Source organism: Thamnophis sirtalis, unplaced genomic scaffold (genome assembly GCF_051295495.1).
Source record: "Thamnophis sirtalis isolate CommonGarterSnake01/CBP01778 unplaced genomic scaffold, rThaSir2_p1.2 scaffold_4, whole genome shotgun sequence".
NCBI lineage: Eukaryota > Metazoa > Chordata > Lepidosauria > Squamata > Natricidae > Thamnophis > Thamnophis sirtalis.
The window spans coordinates 1660138-1679178 of NW_028261384.1; the positions used below are offsets into that span (position 1 = coordinate 1660138).

The 19041-nt window shown below is 50.9% G+C and overlaps 1 protein-coding gene across 1 annotated transcript in view; it reads left to right on the forward strand.

Moving 5' to 3' along the window:
• Window positions 1-19041, forward strand: part of LOC106542393 (SCO-spondin) — a 128465-nt gene that overhangs the window by 11349 nt on the left and 98075 nt on the right. Inside the window, exons 12-24 of the mRNA XM_087712221.1 lie at window positions 290-428; window positions 1027-1153; window positions 1713-1885; window positions 2770-2991; window positions 4319-4484; window positions 5732-5984; window positions 9999-10179; window positions 13548-13642; window positions 13736-13992; window positions 14075-14209; window positions 15169-15371; window positions 15524-15651; window positions 17351-17460. Coding sequence (XP_087568347.1) covers window positions 290-428; window positions 1027-1153; window positions 1713-1885; window positions 2770-2991; window positions 4319-4484; window positions 5732-5984; window positions 9999-10179; window positions 13548-13642; window positions 13736-13992; window positions 14075-14209; window positions 15169-15371; window positions 15524-15651; window positions 17351-17460 — 2189 coding nt within the window. The remainder of the gene's footprint in view (window positions 1-289; window positions 429-1026; window positions 1154-1712; window positions 1886-2769; window positions 2992-4318; window positions 4485-5731; window positions 5985-9998; window positions 10180-13547; window positions 13643-13735; window positions 13993-14074; window positions 14210-15168; window positions 15372-15523; window positions 15652-17350; window positions 17461-19041) is intronic.

Sequence of the window (19041 nt, forward strand, 5' to 3'; positions counted from 1 at the left end):
TCAGGGTTCCGAAAGATGCCCTAATGGATTCATGAGCTTCAAGCCAAGTTTCAAAAGAAAATCAGTCATTTATTAGGAGCACCATTTCGGCAACACCTCATTGCAGTCAGATCTGAGCCTCATTTGAATTATGGATGAATTTTACCCCCGTCCCTTCACTTCCCTCAGTCTGAACATTTGAATTTATGCCAATGTAAACGTCAGCGCCTGGCTTGGCTTGCGGGAAAGGCAGGGGTCTCGCCCCAAACACCCCTCCCGACTCAGACTGACCTGTCACTTGCTCCCACAGCACGTGCCGAGGGGGTCAGTGGGTCTGCTCGCAGGATCGGTGTGCCGGGGAGTGCATCCTCCATGGACGTCTTCATTACCTGACCTTCGACGGGAAGCGTTATTCCTTCCGTGGGGTCTGCCACTATATCCTCGTGCAGGTGAGGGACAGGTGGGGAGGGGGCTTTGTCCCCCATTGATTTTGCTCATCAGATGGTCCCGAAAGGGGGATTGTGACCGTCATAAGTGTGAGTCGGTTGCCAAATGTCCGCATTTTGATCACGTGACCACGAGAATGCTACAACAGTCGTAAGTGTGAACAACCAATGTGGGTTCCATTTTTGGTGCCTTGTTTTGGATGGTCACTAAGCAAATTGTCGTATGTCGGGGACTGCTGTATGTCCCAAAGGTTGTAAGGTGAGACACCCACGTGATCAAACTTGATTTTTAATTTTTTTGTGATGGTCACTAAGTGAATGCTACAGTCCTAAAGCGAGTGCTGCAGTCATTAAGCAAACACAGTGGTCATTAAGTGTACCTGTTGTCCACATCGATTTCTGGCAAAAAAAACCCCAAAACTAAATTCTGGTCATGTGACCACGGGGGTTGTAAATGCCCCCAAAGTGATCATGTGACCACAGAGTTGGGGCGGGCAGCCATCAGTACTTTGAATCTGGGTCATAAGTACATTTTGGCGGGTCGCTTTGGAGACTCGTTTAGTGACCAGCCATAAGTTGAAGACAATCTGTGTTCCCGCAGGATTTTGTAGATGGGAAAATTCAGATCCAGGCAGAGAACGAGCCATGCGGGAGCCAGGGAGCTGTCAGCTGTCTACGGGCTGTGACCGTCACTGTTCAGAAGACCTCGGTCCGGCTTTCCTTCACAGGTGGGACTGAGGGTCTTCCTGACTACCCTTGATGAGTAACAGAGACCACCCACTGTCTCCCTCCTCTCCACACACCGCCCTGCCTTCTACCGCTGATGATGTTCCCTAGTTGGATCATGAAACATCTCCAAGAAAATAGCCAAACTCAGAAAGCACCAAGGATCCCACGGAAAGATAAGCAGGGATTAACACCAGACAAACAATCAAGGAGAAAACAGTACTATAATCTAATCAAGGGTGGGGAAACCCTACACTCCCACCAATAGTGCCAGGGTGAGCAATTGTATGAAAACAGCCTCCTTCTAGCACTGATGATGTTACCTAACTAGGTTGTGAAATGTCTACAAGAAAATCACCAAGGTCCCTACAGTCCTTCCTCCACCTCTTCCTCCTCTTCTTCCTCCTCCTCCTCCTCCTCCTCCTCCTCCTCCTCCTCCTCCTCCTCCTCCTCCTCCTCCTCCTCCTCCTCCTCCTCCTCCTCCTCCTCCTCCATGGGCTCATTCCCTGCTGGCCACCTGGTCACTTTTGCTCTGTCCCTCTCTGTCCCCCTCTTCACCAGGGGCCATCTCGGTGAATGGCCAGGACATCACCCTCCCATTTGGCAACGCCGACCTGACTATTCGCCGCGCCTCCTCTGCCTTCCTGCTCCTCCAGACCTTTGGGGCTCACCTGCTCTGGGGCCTGGAGTTCCCTGCTGCCTACATCACTCTGCAGCCCACTTTCGCCCACAAGGTGAGTTTCGGGAGGGCTTCTGCCAGCCATGCCTCCTGGGGATGAGGTGCCCAGGTGTGGGGAGGAATTGATTTAAAACCAGAGTGGGGTTGGGCACAACAAGGTGTGAGGCAGGTGCCTCTTCCTCCTGGTGCCATGACTGCATAGTCCCATCCTTCCCTTTCTGGAGTCTTCCCCCTCTCCCTCCTTCCCTTCCCTTCCCTTTATTCTCTCTCTTTCTCTTTTCTTCCTTCCTTGCTCCTTCTTTCCTTCCTTTCCTTCCTTCCTTCTTTTCCAATTTCTTCTCCCTCCATCCTTTCCTCCTTTCTTCATTTTCCTCCCTCCCTCCCTCCCTCCTTTCTTTCTTTCTTTCTTTCTTTCTTTCTTTCTTTCTTTCTTTCTTTCTTCTTTCTCCTTTCCCTTTTCCCTACTTTCTTTATTTTCCTTCCTCCCTCCCTCCTTCCCTTCCTTCTTTGTTTTCCTTCCTTTCTCCCTTTCTCCTTCCTTGCTTCCTTTCCTTCCTTTTTTCTTTCCTTCCTTCCCCTTCCCTTCCTTCTTCCCTTCCCTCTTTACTTTCCTCCTTCCTTCTTCCTTCCTTGTTCCCTTCCTCCCTTCTTTCCTCCCTCCCTCCGTGTTTCCTTTTCTTCCTTTTTTCTTCCTTCCTTCCCTTTTCATTCCTTCCTTTCTTCTTCTTTCCTCGTTCCCTTGTTCTCTCATTCCCTTCCTTCCTTCTTTCCTCCCTCTCTCCCTGTTCACTTGCCACGTGCAATAAATGATATCGCACCATAAGAACTGAACCCTGAGCCGCTACCGGACAAGAACCAATCCTCAGCTCCATCAGGCTTCATAGGAGGCCTCCGGGTGCCTGATGCAGAATTGGAACCTGGGCCGACTCTTTCCTCCAGGTCCGAGGCCTTTGCGGGACCTACAACTGGAACCAGCAGGACGAGTTCACCACCTCAGAGGGCGACGTGGAGCCTGGCGTGGCTGCTTTCGCCCACAAGTTCCAACTCCCCCATGCCTGTCCCCCCACCGCCGACACCCTCTTCGACTCCTGCAGCACGTACGCCCAACGGCGGCAATACGCCGAGACGGCTTGTGCAGCCATCCACAGCCCGCCCTTCCAGGTGAGAGAGGAGGGCTGTTAGCCAGGTGTGGTGTTGGGAGGAGCCTATGACCAAAGGAGGCGGGGCTTCTGCTGCCTTTTAGGCAGACTACTCCAGACCGTCCTCACAATACAACCAAAACTGAACCCCAGTTTTCTATGCGGGAACGTTCATATGTGGAGTTTTGCCCCATTTTGCAACATCTTCAAGTCGCCAAGTTTGATGACTCCTATAGAACAACAGTTGCCAACCTTTCTGGCTTTACAGGCCGGCAACAGCGTCAGCGGCCGTGGCGGGGGGGGGAGAGAGGGGCCAATTCTGCACAACAGCGGGGGAACGTGATCGCACACACAGCTACATTTATACAAGTGACAGGGAAGCCCGCCTGCCACTCCCGCAAATGAAGCTCCGTGCACAAATTTGAGTGGCCCAATTCTGAACGGGCCGCAGCTGGATACCGAGCCGCAGACGGCGTGTTGTGGATCCCTGCTGTAGAAAACAAAGAAAAGTAGCACAATCCACATAGAAATGTTGTGGCTCAGCGCTTCTCGACTTAGCGACTGTAAAATGCGTGGACTTCAACTCCCAGAATTCCCCACCTAGCATGTTGGGAGTTGAAGTCCGGAAAGTCACTGAGGCTGAGACGCCGTGGGCTAGAGAGGGACAGAAAGTGATCCTAACTTGGGTGCAGTCTTGAAGCCTCTTCACAAGGCAATGTCGAGGCCCTGCTTGAGTCAAGGAGCATGCCCACCAGGACGCTCCCTCGCCACGTCCATCAGCTCAGATGGACCACCCATGGAGCTTCCTTAAAGGTAAAGGTTCTCCTTGCACATGTGAGCTAGTCATTCCTGACTCTAGGGGGCAGTGCTCATCTCTGTTTCAAAGCCGAAGAGCCAGAGACGTCTCCGTGGTCATGTGGCCGACATGACTAAACGTTGAAGGTGCACGGAACACTGTTTCCTAATGCTGTTATCTAATGCTGTTAGAGCCACCGTGTCCCATAGAGCTTCTTTAAGGGTCACCAATTTCTACAGTGGTGGGATTCACATAAGTTTACCACTGGTTCGCATATGCGAGCACATACGTGTGGCACACATGCATGCACGCATTGTCGAAAATTGGGCTACATAGAACTTTCGGAGCTGGGGCGAATGCAGGGGCCTAAGCCTAAATCCTAACCCTAACCCCGAACCCAAACCTTTAATCCTTAACCCCGAACCCTGAATCCTAACCCTGAACCTTAACCCTTAACCCTAACCGTAACTCGCAGGTTGCCACTACCAGTTCGGGTGAACCATTCCGAACTGGCTGAATACCACCTCTGAATTTCTCCCACCCCTCTCGCCAGCTCTGTCACAACCTAGTGGAGCGGGAACCTTTCTACCAGCTTTGTCTGGAGGACGTGTGCAGCTGTTCAGCCGAGGACGACTGTCTTTGTGGTGCCCTGGCTGCCTACGCCCACCAGTGTGCTCAGGAGGGAGCCCTCATGGCCTGGAGGAACCGGAGCTTCTGCCGTAAGTGTCGTGGGAGGGAGGGGGGGTTGCTGCGATCAGGGAGGAAGGGGCGAGGACATTGTCAATGTGCCAAAGGAAAACCTGTGGGAGGCTAACCAAGGCTTGGACTTTGGTCCAGTTCCCACCATCTACACCGATGGCCTCCAGCCTGGGAAAATGGAGAGTGGGAAGTGGTGGTGGTGGGGGATAAGGAAGAGGAGGAGAGCCAAGGGGAGCAGATATGATCAGGCTGACCTCTTGATGAGTGCTTGGCCGAGAAAAGGGATATGTTGCTCCAAAATGGTGCCCAGAGAAATTAAGGATTGATTGATCACCCAGGGTCATTAGGAATTGGGTGGACTATAAATCCAATTGAACTCAACCCAATGCAACTCATCCCAACCCAATCAAAACCAATCAATCGAACCCAACCCAACCCAACTGAACCCACTCCAACCCAACCTAATCCAACCTAACCTAAACCAACCCCTCACCCAATCCAACTCAACTCAACCCAACTCAACCCAACCCACCCAGCTCTACACAATCCAACACAACACTATCCAATCTAACCTAAACCAACCCCTCAACCCAACCTAACCCATCCAACCCAACCCAACCCAACCCAACCCAACCCAACACAGTCCTACCCAACACAACACAGCACAACACAAGTCAAGCCAAGCTAAACCAAGCCAATCCATCCCAACTCAACCCATCAATCAATATTACAGTACTTGTGGCCTAAGGGTGGCCTTCAACGTGGCATCACGTGGAGTTGAATCCAAATTGCTGGAAGCCCCTCAGAATGCAGCTTTGGAATTTGTGTGCAGGATCCACAGACCTGCTGTTGAGGGGATGGAGGCGGAAATCCCATCCGCCCACCAGTAGGTCTTAGATCTTAAAGGGTCACAAGTAGGTCTGGAGAACCTGGGAGGGTTTGCTCTCCTTGCAGTTATCGCTCCTGGACTGGGTTGGGTTGAGTTGGGTCAGTTGGGTTGAGTTGTTCTTAGCTGTGGGAGACCCCCCTGTACATGTCTAAATAGTCTTCTTGGCACAGCATGGACGTCCTGTGGCCCCACATTCCCTGCTTTCCCCCCATTCCCAGTTGAGCATATTGCCTTGGGATCTCCTGGTGGTCTCTTTTTCAAGCACGGTGCTACCAACCCCTCTTCGGTACTCCACTCCTGACCCCTAGCCAACTTGGCAGCCCATCTACAGTGGATATTCAAGATGGAATCCACACGCCTCTCCCTCTTTCTTCACAGCGGTGCAATGCTCCGGGGGCCAGGTCTACCGAGAATGTGCCAGCCCCTGTGGAAGAACCTGCACCGACCTCCCCACGGAAAAATTTGGCATCTGTAAGGACCTCCACCCTGCCTGCGTGGCTGGATGCAACTGCCCAGAAGGCCTGGTGCTGGACCATGAAGGGCAGTGCGTCCAGCCGGCCATGTGTCCTTGCCTGCACCAGGAGAAGGCTTACCCACCCGGCAGCAAGATCCAGAGGAGTTGCAACAGCTGGTAGGTTGCAAACGGGGCTGAGGACCATCATGGGTTTGTAACATGTACCATTCAGACGTTTCGGTCTGCATGGAGACCCCCCAGGAGGAGGAGGGAGGAGGAGGGGGAGACATAATTGTTCAGAAAAGCTTTTAAGCAAGTTGTGGCGGGTGCAGACACGCGTGTGGGTGCGAAGGCAGAGATGGACTTCTATGGAGAACTACGGAGCCAGAAGGAAGCTCAGTAGTCCTGCTTTACCCCCGGTTCGTTCTGTCTTCTGGACTTGGCACGGGGCAGTCAGTAGCTCATGTGGAAACTGGGAAACTACCTTCATAGCTGTGTGACGGTTCCTCCTCCTTTTTCTTGGGTTTCTATTCCCCTTCTTCTTCTCCCCCCTCCTCCATTTGTCTGGGATGATACAAAGTCTTCTGTCTTAGGCAGAGGATTGGACTAGAAGACCTTCATGGTCCTTCCAGCTGTAGATTCCTCCTCCCCCTCCTCCTCCTTGTCTTGCTCTTTTTCCTCTTCCTCCTCCTCTTCCTCCTCCTCCTTGCTCTAGGTTTCTATTCCTCCTCCTCCTCTTCTTTCTCCTGTTTTCTATCCTCATCCTCCTCCTCCTCCTCCTCCTCTTCTTCTTTCTCCTGTTTTCTATTCTCCTCCTCCTCCTCCTCCTCCTCCTCCTCCTCCTCCTCTTCTTTCTCCTGTTTTCTATCCTCCTCCTCCTCCTCCTCCTCTTCTTCTTTCTCCTGTTTTCTATTCTCCTCCTCCTCCTCCTCCTCCTCCTCCTCCTCTTCTTTCTCCTGTTTTCTATCCTCCTCCTCCTCCTCCTCCTCCTCCTCCTCCTCCTCCTCCTCCTCCTCCTCCTCCTCCTCCTCCTCCTCCTCCTCCTCCTCTTCTTTCTCCAGTTTTCTATCCTCCTCCTCCTCCCTTTGTCATCCCAAACATTTCAGAGACCAGAACACCTCGTATGTGAAATCTCCCTTGGAGAAACGCTTTTCTCTAATAGGGCTACAGCTGCAATTCATGCGCTGGTGTTCTTGCATACAGCTGCACCCCCCCCCCCGGCACAGCCCCATGCTGTCTGCGTCGCGCGATTCGACAGAGTGACAAGAGATGTTTGATGAAATCACCCTGTGACCTGTCTCAGTCTCTCTCACAGGATAGGTTGATTTCATTGAATGTCTCTGCCACACGATTCCAGCAGTCCTGCTCTTGTGGATGGGGAGCGTTCCAGTTATCCGGAGACCAATCCTGAAGGACACTGGCTGGGAGGCTGAGGGGCCTCTGGAGGACCAAAGGGATGGACATGGGTGCTCCAGGAGGTCATCAAGAGAGATAGCTTGGGAGTGAAAGATTGGGGAGGCTCAGCCTAATGTATCATGTCCTGTGAAGTATAGGTGTCAACCCTGCAACTGATCTGTTCATGGCCATTTTGAGGCTTTAGTGTTGCCACCGGAGGAGGGAATCAAGAGAGCTGGAGTTTTGAAGTCAAAACAAAATACTTTCTTCCTGGGAATCAAGGACATGTTGTGGCCTGCCGGCAGCAGTTTCACACAGTGAGGAGGTTGTGGAAGAACATGGGCCAGTCCTGGAGTCTGTGGAAGGCTCGGATGAGGGCTCTGTGTCAGAGGCAGAGAGGGGGCCAGGGCCGTCCGACAGTTATAGGTTTATGGTTTAGGTTTATTAGATTTATATGCAGTTATAAGCTGCTTTGGGGCAGAAGAACAGCTGGAACCTGTTCCCAATGTGAGCATGCACAGAGTTGCCAGACAGAACAGGTGAAGAACAGGGGTCAACTTGGGAGTAAGGCCACAGGTAGACGGTGAATGGCCCCTCCCAGAGGAGATAAAAGAGGAGCGAAAGGGGAATGGAGTTTGCAGGAGACCGTTAGTTCGCTTCATTGGTTCGTGACTCTCCGAGTCTCCTTACTAAGTTTTCCAGATCTCGGCCTGTCAGCTCTCCAAGCCAGAGAAGGTCTGTGACTGTAAATCCTCCCTTGAAAGACTTTCCTGGATGTGAATGAGCAGAATTCACAGTCAATTAATAAAAGGGTTTTTTGTCGGGACAAGGAATTGGCTTCTTGCTCTCGGGAAGCCTCGGTCAGAACAAGACACTTCCACAGCTGGTCAGAGAGAGGAGGAGTGAAGCTACCAGGCAGCCGGATAACACCTTGATTGGATCATGTGACTGTTTGGGGAAGGGGGAAAACTTTTACTTTCAATTAGGTGAAAACCGTGGAGATACACAGAGTCGGTTTTCACCAGCCTGTGCGCCAATATGACATATCCAAATAAAACTTTGAGGAATCTACCTGCCTCGGAGCGATGTTTGCTGTGGGTGTGTTACTTGGAACCCTGACAATAGGTAGTCCTCGACATACAACCACAAAAGAGGCCAAGATTTATGTTGCTAAGTGAGACATTCATTAAGTGAATGCTGCCCCAATTTTATGACCTTCCTTGCCCCGTTGTTAAGTGAATCACCGCAGTGGTTAAATTTGCCACATGGTGGTGAAGTGCTTCTGGCGTCATCGTGAACTTGCTGATCAGAAGCATGCAACGGGGAAATCATGTGACTTCAGGTCCCTGCAACCCTCATAAATATGCATCGGTTGCCAGGCATCTGAATTTCGATCACGTGATCTCAGGGATGCTACACGACCCCCCGTGTGTGACCCAGAGGTGGGTTGCTCCTGGTTCGGCTCGGTTCGGCCCGGATCGGCCGAACTGGTAGTAGCGGTGGCAGGAGGCTCCGCCCACCTGCCCAGACGCTTCTGTGCATGCACAGAAATGTTGTGCCTGCGCACGAGCGAACCAGTAGTAATAGCAATAGCAATAGCAGTTAGACTTATATACCGCTTCATAGGGCTTTCAGCCCTCTCTAAGCGGTTTACAGAGTCAGCATATCGCCCCCAACAACAATCCGGGTCCTCATTTTACCCACCTCGGAAGGATGGAAGGCTGAGTCAACCTTGAACCGGTGAGATTTGAACAGCCGAACTGCAGAACTGCAGTCAGTTGAAGTAGCCTACAGTGCTGCACTCTAACCACTGCGCCACCTCGGCTCTAAAAAAAATAGAAACCCATTACCAGTGTGACCCTTATGGTCATGTGATAGAAATTCAGACATATGTTTATAAGCATGAAAAACAATCCTAAGTCTCTTTTCCCAGTGTCGTTGTAACTTCCAACGGTCACTAAATGAACGTGACCTGAGAAAGGTATCGTTTCCTAGAAGTCAAGTGGATTCCAGTAGTGCAAAGCCGGAGCTGAAATTCGCGCGTCAAATTCCACAAGTGAAACTTTCCCCCTCTAAGTCACTTCCAGTGCCGTTGTAACTTCCGATGGTCACTAAAGTTACCCTGCTGTTATGAGTCGAGGACTATCTGTACCTGGGTGCCAAACTCTGCTGGGCGCCGAGGTGGCGCAGTGGTTAAATGCAGCACTGCAGGCTACTTCAGCTGACTGCTAGATCAGCAGTTCAGCGGTTCAAATCTCACCGGCTCAGGGTTGACTCAGCCTTCCATCCTTCCGAGGTGGGTAAAATGAGGACCCAGATTGTTGGGGGCAATATGCTGACACTCTGTAAACCGCTTAGAGAGGGCTTAAAGCCCTATGAAGCGGTATATAAGTCTACTGCTATTGCTATTGCTATTGCTTGTCCAGATTTGAAGAAGGTGAGGTGGGGAAGGGAGATTATCCAAAGCCCAAGGGGTTCCCACATCTGCAGGGCAAAAGAGTAGGACTCTACATTGGGAGTGCCAAACTCAAGGCCTGTGGGCCTGGTGTAGCCCGTGGGGCCATCCTGGTGTACCCCAATGCGAAGAGGAAAGATCGGACCGCCATGGCTTTGGCCCAGTTTACCCAGTGCTAAGAGGAAACATGCCAGCAGTTTGGGGAGTGGCATCAAGCTGTCCCCACCCACCCAGTCAGCCATGCTTGCCCGGCCCCCTGAAGTCAACCACAGCTCTGATGTGGCCCTCAATGAAATTGAGTTTGACACCCTTGGTCTACATTGTTCATTGTTGTGTTTCAGTGTTTGTGTGAACGGGGCCTGGAGTTGCACAGAGGATACCTGTCCCGGTGCAGTGCTTTGTCCTGGAGAGTTGGTCTACGCCTTCAACGCTTGCCTCCTCACCTGCGAGAGTCTCCTGAGCAATCTCAGCTGCGACGGCGCCTCCGATGGCTGTGTATGCCCTCCTGGCACTGTCTTCCTGGTGAGCAGTCCAGAAACGTCACCCCTAACATTTGGGAACATGAAGTGTTCACCTGTCCTGTTGGAAAGAGATTTATGGGTCTGGGATGGGGTGGGGTTGAAGTTGCAGTCTCCGATCTTGTGGCTGAGTTTCTGAACGTTTCGTTACCAGGCTAGGTAACATCTCCAGCAGATTCAGATTCAGATTTAGTTTATTTGTATGCCGCCCTTCTCCGGGAGGGACTCAGGGCGGCGAACAACTCAAAGGGGGGAGAAGGGAACATAAAACACAATACACGTGATTAAAATAAACAAGAATCATACAACCATACAAGTCGAGAGGGGAGGGAAACTCATCAACCCCAGGCCTGCTGGCACAGCCAGGTTTTGACGGCTTTCCGGAAGGCCTGGAGAGAGGTGAGGGTCCGAATCTCTGCGGGGAGTTCGTTCCAAAGGGCTGGAGCTGCCACAGAGAAGGCCCTCCCCCAGGTAGTAGCCAGGTGGCATTGGCTGGTGGATGGAACCCGGAGGAGGCCGACCCTGTGTGATCTAACGGGTCTTTGGGAGGTAATTGGCAGCATGTTGTCGGTGTTCTGCTGTTTACAAGGGCTTCAGGTATGGGTGTGGCGAGTGAGGGTCTTGTGATGGATCAGGTGAGAGTCATCAGTGAGAGTTTTGTGATGGGAAAATTACATCTGGTGAGTGTCATTGAGAGGTGAACTGCTGGTAGTGGGAGACTTGCGTAGGTTGGTTGAGGTTCGATGCTGTCTCTGGTTGATTGTTTGTGTCAGGTTTCCCGAAAGATGCCCTAATTAACTTACAGGCCTCAAGCCAAGTTTCAAAAGAAATCCAGTCATTTATTAGGAGCAACATCTCGGCAATACCTGCATGGAATCAGATCTAATTTCAGTTTAATTATGGCTGAACCTTACCCTCGTTTCTCCCCTCCCCTCAGTCTGTCATAAATCATATTCACCCACAAAGTACTGCAGCAGGTTGTAAAATTTTGCGCCTCACAGCCTGCTGTAGTAATCTCAGATCCGACTCCAGCCAAAGGTATGCGTGGAATTCTCTCCCCCCTTTCCTCCAATGTCAGCTTGATAACAGAAATGGAAATGCTTTACAAGTTGACAGTGTGGTTCATAACCAGGTTGTAGGTCAATGTGTGCTGATAGATTTTGTGGTAAATATCTGCAGCTTGGGTGCAGGATGAGGGTGAAAGTTCGGTCTCTGAGCTTGAGGGTTGATTTCCGAACATTTCATTACATTTTGTTAAGTTTCAGGGATGTCAGCGTTCTTCTGTTAATAAGGACTTCAGGTGTTGGTGTGTCAAGTGAGGGTCTTGTGCAGGGTCAGTCATCCGTGAGCCTTGTGATGGGTCTTGTGATAAGGAGATTTAAGATTTAAGATTTTATTGAACTTGTATGCCGCCCTATTCCCCGAGGGGACTCAGTGCAGCTAACAAACCAAATAGGGAAAGGGGGAGTACAAAAAACAAGGAGGTTGCATCACGTCAGGAATGTTGGGAGGTGAATGGCTGGTGCTGCTTAGTGTCGGTGTGGGTAGAGTTTAAGGATTTGGGATCGTGGCATTGGTCTGCCAGCCGGCGTTTGTGGGTTGCTTCACCACCCACACAACCACTTTAGCAGAAAACGTTTTGGACTCAGTTGTGGTGGCAGGTTGATGATTACCCTGTACCAGAGGTGGGTTCCTACTGATCCGGTCCGTTCTGGCCATATAGGTAGCAATAGCAGTTAGACTTATATACCGCTTCATAGGGCTTTCAGCCCTCTCTAAGCGGTTTACAGAGTCAGCATATTGCCCCCAACAATCCGATAGATAGATAGATAGATAGATAGATAGATAGATAGATAGATAGATAGATAGATAGATAGCAATAGCAATAGCAATAGCAATAGCAATAGCAATAGCAATAGCAATAGCAATAGCAATAGCAGTTAGACTTATATACCGCTTCATAGGGATTTCAGCCCTCTCTAAGCGGTTTACAGAGTCAGCATATTGCCCCCAACAATCCGATAGATAGATAGATAGATAGATAGATAGATAGATAGATAGATAGATAGATAGATAGCAATAGCAATAGCAATAGCAATAGCAATAGCAATAGCAATAGCAATAGCAGTTAGACTTATATACCGCTTCATAGGGATTTCAGCCCTCTCTAAGCGGTTTACAGAGTCAGCATATTGCCCCCAACAATCCGATAGATAGATAGATAGATAGATAGATAGATAGATAGATAGATAGCAATAGCAATAGCAATAGCAATAGCAATAGCAACAGCAACAGCAATAGCAGTTAGACTTATATACCGCTTCATAGGGCTTTCAGCCCTCTCTAAGCGGTTTACAGATTTTTTAGCAAATTGAGTCCGCAAATCGCCCCCACAGTCTGCGTCCTCATTTTACCCACCTCGGAAGGATGGAAGGCTGAGTCAACCTTGAGCCGGTGAGATTTGAACCGCCGAACTGCAGATAGCAGACAGCTGAAGTGGCCTGCAGTACTGCACCCTAACCACTGCGCCACCTTGGCTACCTCTGGCGGACACGTGACCATATCGGTTGTATCCTTGGCTATGTCATCTTGATTTTCTCTTCTGCACATGCGCAGAACAATCTTCATTGGAAAAAAATGTAATCCCCCCCTTTAAACGTTGTGTGCATGCGCAGGCCATTTGAAGTGCAAATGTGCACCCACGTGAAACAGGCATTTGGCATACACAAAGTTTTTTGGGCGCCGAACCAGTAGTAATGGTGGCAGGAACCCACCCCTTCCCTGTAGCACTCCAGAAGAGGTGCCTTGTTTTCTCGATGCATGCTTGAACACAGTCACAAGTAGCCACACGAAGGAAAGGACTCTTATCAATCTTTCCAAAGAGAAGCAGCGGCACTCCTTGGCACTGCTCCTCTTTGCACACTGCATGGAAGCATTAGCTAAGATTCATCCAAACTTCATGGCACTTTGGAACCAATAGCAGTAGACTTATAGCAATAGCAGTAGACTTATATACCGCTTCATAGGCCTTTTCAGGCCTCTCTAAGCGGTTTACAGAGAGTCAGCATATTGCCCCCAACAATCTGGGTCCTCATTTTACCCACCTCGGAAGGATGGAAGGCTGAGTCAACCCTGAGCCGGTGAGATTTGAACCGCTGACCTGCTGATCTAGCAGTAGCCTGCAGTGCTGCATTTAACCACTGCGCCACCTTGGCATTTAACCAGCTGAGCTGTCCCTTGTCATGTCTTTGCGTTCGTGCCAGATGAGCCTGGCTTGCTTTCCTGCGGTAGGAGCCTCTCCCTTAGCCAAGTAGGGTCTCTTCGAGATGACGAGGGCAGCCTCTCCATGTCGCCCCTTCTCTCCTCTTGCAGAATGAGCACTGCGTGTCCCCAGAGGAATGCCCCTGTCACCACAACGGCCACCTCTACCAGCCCAACGAGACCATCGCCAGGGATTGCAACACTTGGTGAGGACACGCCTGTGGGAGAGGCCGGAAGGGATGCCCACCCCCAGAGCAGGAGTGCTGTGGGCTCACAATCCTCTCTCTCTCCCTCCCCAGCATTTGCAGAAAGCAGCACTGGGAATGCAGCCGCCACCACTGTGCGGCAACCTGCGTAGCCACTGGAGATCCGCACTACATCACCTTTGACGGGCGGGTGTACACATTCCTGGGGGACTGCGAGTATGTCCTGGTCCGTGAAAACAGCGGCGCCTTCACTGTCACTGCTGAGAATGTACCCTGCGGCACCAGCGGCACTACCTGCACCAAATCTGTGGTAGTGCTGATGGGCAGCATGACAGTTCACCTACTCCGCGGTAAGATGGGTGTGGGCGCATAAGGAGACCATCGTACCCCAGTAGCTTTGCGCTCTTTCTGACCCTCTGATCCTTGTGCTAGGAAAGGACGTGACAGTGAACGGCGTCTCAGTGCGGCCACCCAAGACCTACAGTGGAAACGGGCTGACCTTGGAGAGAGCTGGACTTTTTCTGGTGCTTCTCACTCAGATGGGGTTGACGGTCCTCTGGGATGGAGGTGAGGTGTGGCCGAGCGGCCCTGTTTTTCATGTCCAGCCAGATATGAGTCCCACATGCTAAACTTTTGGCCCTCCTAAATCGTTTCTTCTGGAGGTCTCCCCAGCTCCCGAGGAACATCTCAAGATTGCCACCATTACATTCCTTCAACATACAACACATGCTACTTAGGTTTGCCCACAACATCCACACTGCTTGCAGCACACATGAGGCCTACCAGGACTGTTCAAGCTATCAGCTTGGTATGCATCATGGACTTGAAGGCTGTCACTGGACCAGTTGAAGAGTTGAGCCAGTCAAACCAGGGTGTCCATGTTGTGTCCATCCTCCAGCAGACACAACTGTCACTTTCCCCCAGAAGTTTCCGCAGACCCTCTTCTTGCTGTTGTGTGTCGAACATCAATTGTCCAGTTGGCAAATTCAGAAAAAACTACTGGGACATTATTTTACCAAGAGTATAAATTTTACTGAATAAATCCACATTGGCGTGGAAGAAGCAAAACCTGCTTGGAGTTTCCCATGCACAGTTCATTTCCCCTTTCCCCATGGGCCACCCACAATCCCTTATGTCCTCCAATCACTTCTGTTCACTTTGTTTTGGGAACCAGCCGATCACGCTGTGGCATCTGCTCTGGGTCTCCTTGAGGAGAGCCAACGATGCCTGGAAGTTCCCCCCCATCCTTGCATTCCAATCCCCCCCCCCTGCATTCTTTGTCACGTTGTGAGCAAAGCAGAATATAGGTGAACATCCAAGTCAGTTTAGACGCTCACCTCTCATGTTGTGAAGGTCTTATTGGACCTCATTAATAGCTGACATTTGATAGTTCTTGGGGGAAAAATTGACGCTGCCGTAGCTCATCTCGGGATCCTAATTCCAAACCAGTATCCTAAAATCAAGTGAGCTGCTCACTGGAATGGGACACTGGGCCTCAGCCCCTCATCCTATCCCTGCCACCCCAGGCACTCGTGTCTACATCAAACTGGAAGCCAAGTACCAAGGCCGAGTGGCAGGCCTCTGTGGGAATTTTGACGGCGACGCAGAGAATGACTTCTCCAGTCAACAAGGCATTGTGGAACCCACGGCTGACCTTTTCGGCAACTCCTGGCGCATCAGCCTTCTGTGTCCCGAAGTCAACGCCGAGGACTTTGAACATCCCTGCACGGTACGACCTGTGATTACGCCGATGGGGGGGAAACTCACTCTCTGGTAGGATTGGATGAGCGTGCATTCTGGGTGTCTGGAGGGACCCTTGGTGGTCACAAATTGGAAAATGAGATATGGGCATTCCCATGACTCCACATCTCTCGCCCCCAGGTGAATTCTCACCGTGCGACGTGGGCTCGGAAGCGCTGTGGGATCCTCCTTCAAGATCTCTTTGCCCGTTGCCGTGAGGAGCTGCCCTGCCAACAGTTCTACGAGTGGTGTGTTTTTGATGCCTGCGGGTGAGTGAGGGTCAGCTGGAGAGGGGGCAGGGGTGGGAAGATAGGGACCCTTGTTAGAGCTCTCCCACTAAGAAGAACAGGTTGAAGGAGAACCTGTTGGGTAGGAAGGAGAAAAATGTGCACCACCCAAACGGATCCTTCAACCTACCTGCCAACGCTGTTGAACCTGGTCATTCAGCTTGGTAGGCAAGAGGCGATGTGCCATCCTTGCCAGCTGGCCAGGAGGGAAACTACTTTCCCATTTGTGCTCAGAGACCACCACATCAAGTTCTTCTCCCATTGAGTGCAATGCCACCAGTGTTTGGGATGGCACCACCACCCCCAAATGTGATGAGACATCAGGCTTGGTGCATGTGTAGAAATTGTGCATTTTGTATCGGCCCAGAGAGACTTGATTCTAGATGTCCCTAAGGAGTGTCAACCAGGGATAATTAATGTCCAGAAACAGGCCTAGATTCACAGCAGAAACTTTAGAGGCGAGGGTGGTAGGACATTTGCCAACTTCAAGGAGAGATTCAGAGGATTCATATCTCTGATATTCACCAGGAATAATTAGGGCATGTTCACACACTTACAAACCTCTTTTTTTTTTGAGTTTGCAAAAGGATCTGCAGCATAAACTAACCAAATGAAGTTGGTTGATGCAATGGCTACAATCCAAAAAAAAACCCCTCACATTTGGAGTGTTGTAGAAATTCTGCAATGGGTTCCGAAAAGAACAGTTGTTTTTAATTTTCAGCACTTGTGCTTCTTCGTCTCCCCGGGAGATCCTTGTGAGGTCCACCAGCTGGCATTTGAAAAGCTCAGGAGGATCTTTAGCCTACATAACATAGGTGCACACTTTAAACCCAAGAATATATGGAGGCAGAAGCTTGTCCACCCCAAGGATAAAACACCAAAATTGAGCAATGTGGTATATGCACGCGAGCCATATGCAGATCTGTACATTGGGGAAACAAAACAGCCACTTCATAAACGCATGACACAACATTGAAGGACAAACCCATCAAGAATAGATTCAGCAGTGGATCTGCATTTGAAAGACAAGGCCTGCTTTTTTAAAGACAGCAAAGTCCACATTTTGGACAGAGAGGACCGCTGGTTTCAAAGCGTGGACCAAGAGGCCATCCATGTCAAAATTTGTAGGCTATTTAACCAGGATAAAGTCACATTGCCCAGTGTGCACCACAAGAAGGCTAGTCTACATTGTGCAACAATTTCATTTTACTCTTTGCTTGAACTGGGTGTTTTTAAAATAATTCACTGCTCGGGGTTTTTATATTTCCATGCGCATTTTATGAGCCGAGGTGGTGCAGTGGTTAAATGCAGCACTGCAGGCTACTTCAGCTGACTGCAGTTCTGCAGTTCGGCTGTTCATATCTCACTGGCTCAAAGGTTGACTCAGCCTTCCATCCTTCCGAGGTGGGTAAAATGAGGACCCGGATTGTTGTTGGGGGCAATATGCTGACTCTGTAAACCGCTTAGAGAGGGCTGAAAGCCCTATGAAGCGGTATATAAGTCTAACTGCTATTGCTATTGCTATTATAGGCCGTTCCCCTGAATTTTACGCGCTGTGCTGTGTTTTGCCCAATAAATAAATGGCTCCGTGCATGCCTTGGTGACAGGGCAGGGTGTGTGCGGGGACTTTCTGCCACCCTCCTTGCTGATCTGATCCCCTTTCTGTCTCCTCTTTGCTCAGGTGTGACTCTGGAGGGGACTGTGAATGCCTCTGCACGGCTATTGCAACTTACGCCGAGGAGTGCATCCAAAGAGGAGTCTCCGTACGCTGGAGAAGCCAGGAACTGTGCCGTAAGCTTTGGAGGAGGCTGGGAAGGAGGAGACTCTCTGTGGGACGGGGAATCTAGGGCAGGGATGGGTTCCAGTAGCCGCTACTGCCGGTTTGCTCATGGCTGCACTGTGCACACGATTTCCGCAGAAACAAAAAACGAGATGGCGCCACATACAGCACCGCCAGGAGAACCAGTTCGGGGGCATGGCAGGCTAGGGTTGCTGCCGGTTCCAGCGACCCAGACTGCCAAATCACTAGCGGTTCGGCCGAACTGGTCCGAACTGGTAGGAACCCACCACTGGTATAGGGAGGGCCAGAAACTCAGTGGATGACCCAGTATGCAAAAAAATTCCTTCTTGCTCTCATTTCCCTGAACAGAATGGGATAATTCACCAACTTGCCAACTCAGCAGGCGACAACTCACCACGGCTCACTTGCTGCGGCATAAGTCACCGCGGGACAACGGAACCACCCGATTTCATGATTTCACAGAGAGAAAAAATTGTTCTAATTGTTGACCTTCACTTTTCACCCCCCTGTCCCTGTTTTATTTAATGATTCTCTTCCACCATTTCCTTGATACTAATTTCACTCTTGTCCCGCAGCGAATTTGCCGCGGCGAGTTGTTTGCAGCAAATTGGCGGTGGTGAGTTGGTGGCGGCAAATTGTCATAGACACACACATGGACACACACACACATAACCTGAAGGTGTCCGCCTGTCAAATCAGGTCTTCCAGCCTGGTCTTGACAGGTGCAGGGTCCATCCCTGGTCGGCTGTTCACAAACCCACGTTCCCCAAAGTCCCCATTTCTGTTCTCCACTCCTCCCCTTCCTCCCATGCTCGAGAGGAAGGGATGCTGCCTATGTGGCAGGCCGTAAGTGTGTCACTTGGCATTGTGCGGTCATTCCTGAGACTTTGCAACATGGCTATGCATGTGACATTCGGTCGTGGCATGAGCATCAGCTGCATTGCACGGCTGAGGCCAAGCACATAATCATGAAATGGAAGTTCCCCCGAAGGTGGGCTCCAGCACGAATCCGACCAGAACTATCGAAGCTTTGCTCTCTCTTTGTCCTCTGGAATGCAGCCCCTCCCTCCATCCTGGGAATTGAGGCTACATTCCACCAAATCAGGCATTTCCTTGGGTTGGGGATACGGAAAGTCGGGAGAACGAGCTTCTGGGCTGAAGGGAAGTCCTCTCCCAGATCTAGCTCGGGGTGTTGTGGCCTGCCAGCAGAGTTGGCGGCAGACTCAGACAGTGAGGAGGGTTGGGGAGGAAGATAGGCCAGTCCTGGAGTCTGGGGAAGGCTCTGACGAGGCCTCTATGTCGGAGGCAGAGAGGGGGCCAGAGCCGTATGACAGTTATCAGCTGCCTTCAGAGTTGGAGATCATTGGGGCGGAAGAACAGCTGGAGCCTGTTCTCAGTGTGCGCATGTGCAGAGCTGTCAGGAGAAGGGAACAGCTAAGGAACAAAGGCCAACTCAGGAATAAAGGCACAAGTGGACGCTGAATGGCCCCTCCCATAGGGAATAAATAGGAGCAAAAGGGGAACGGTGTTTGCAGGAGAAAATTAGCTCGTTTAATTAGTGTGAAGATTTG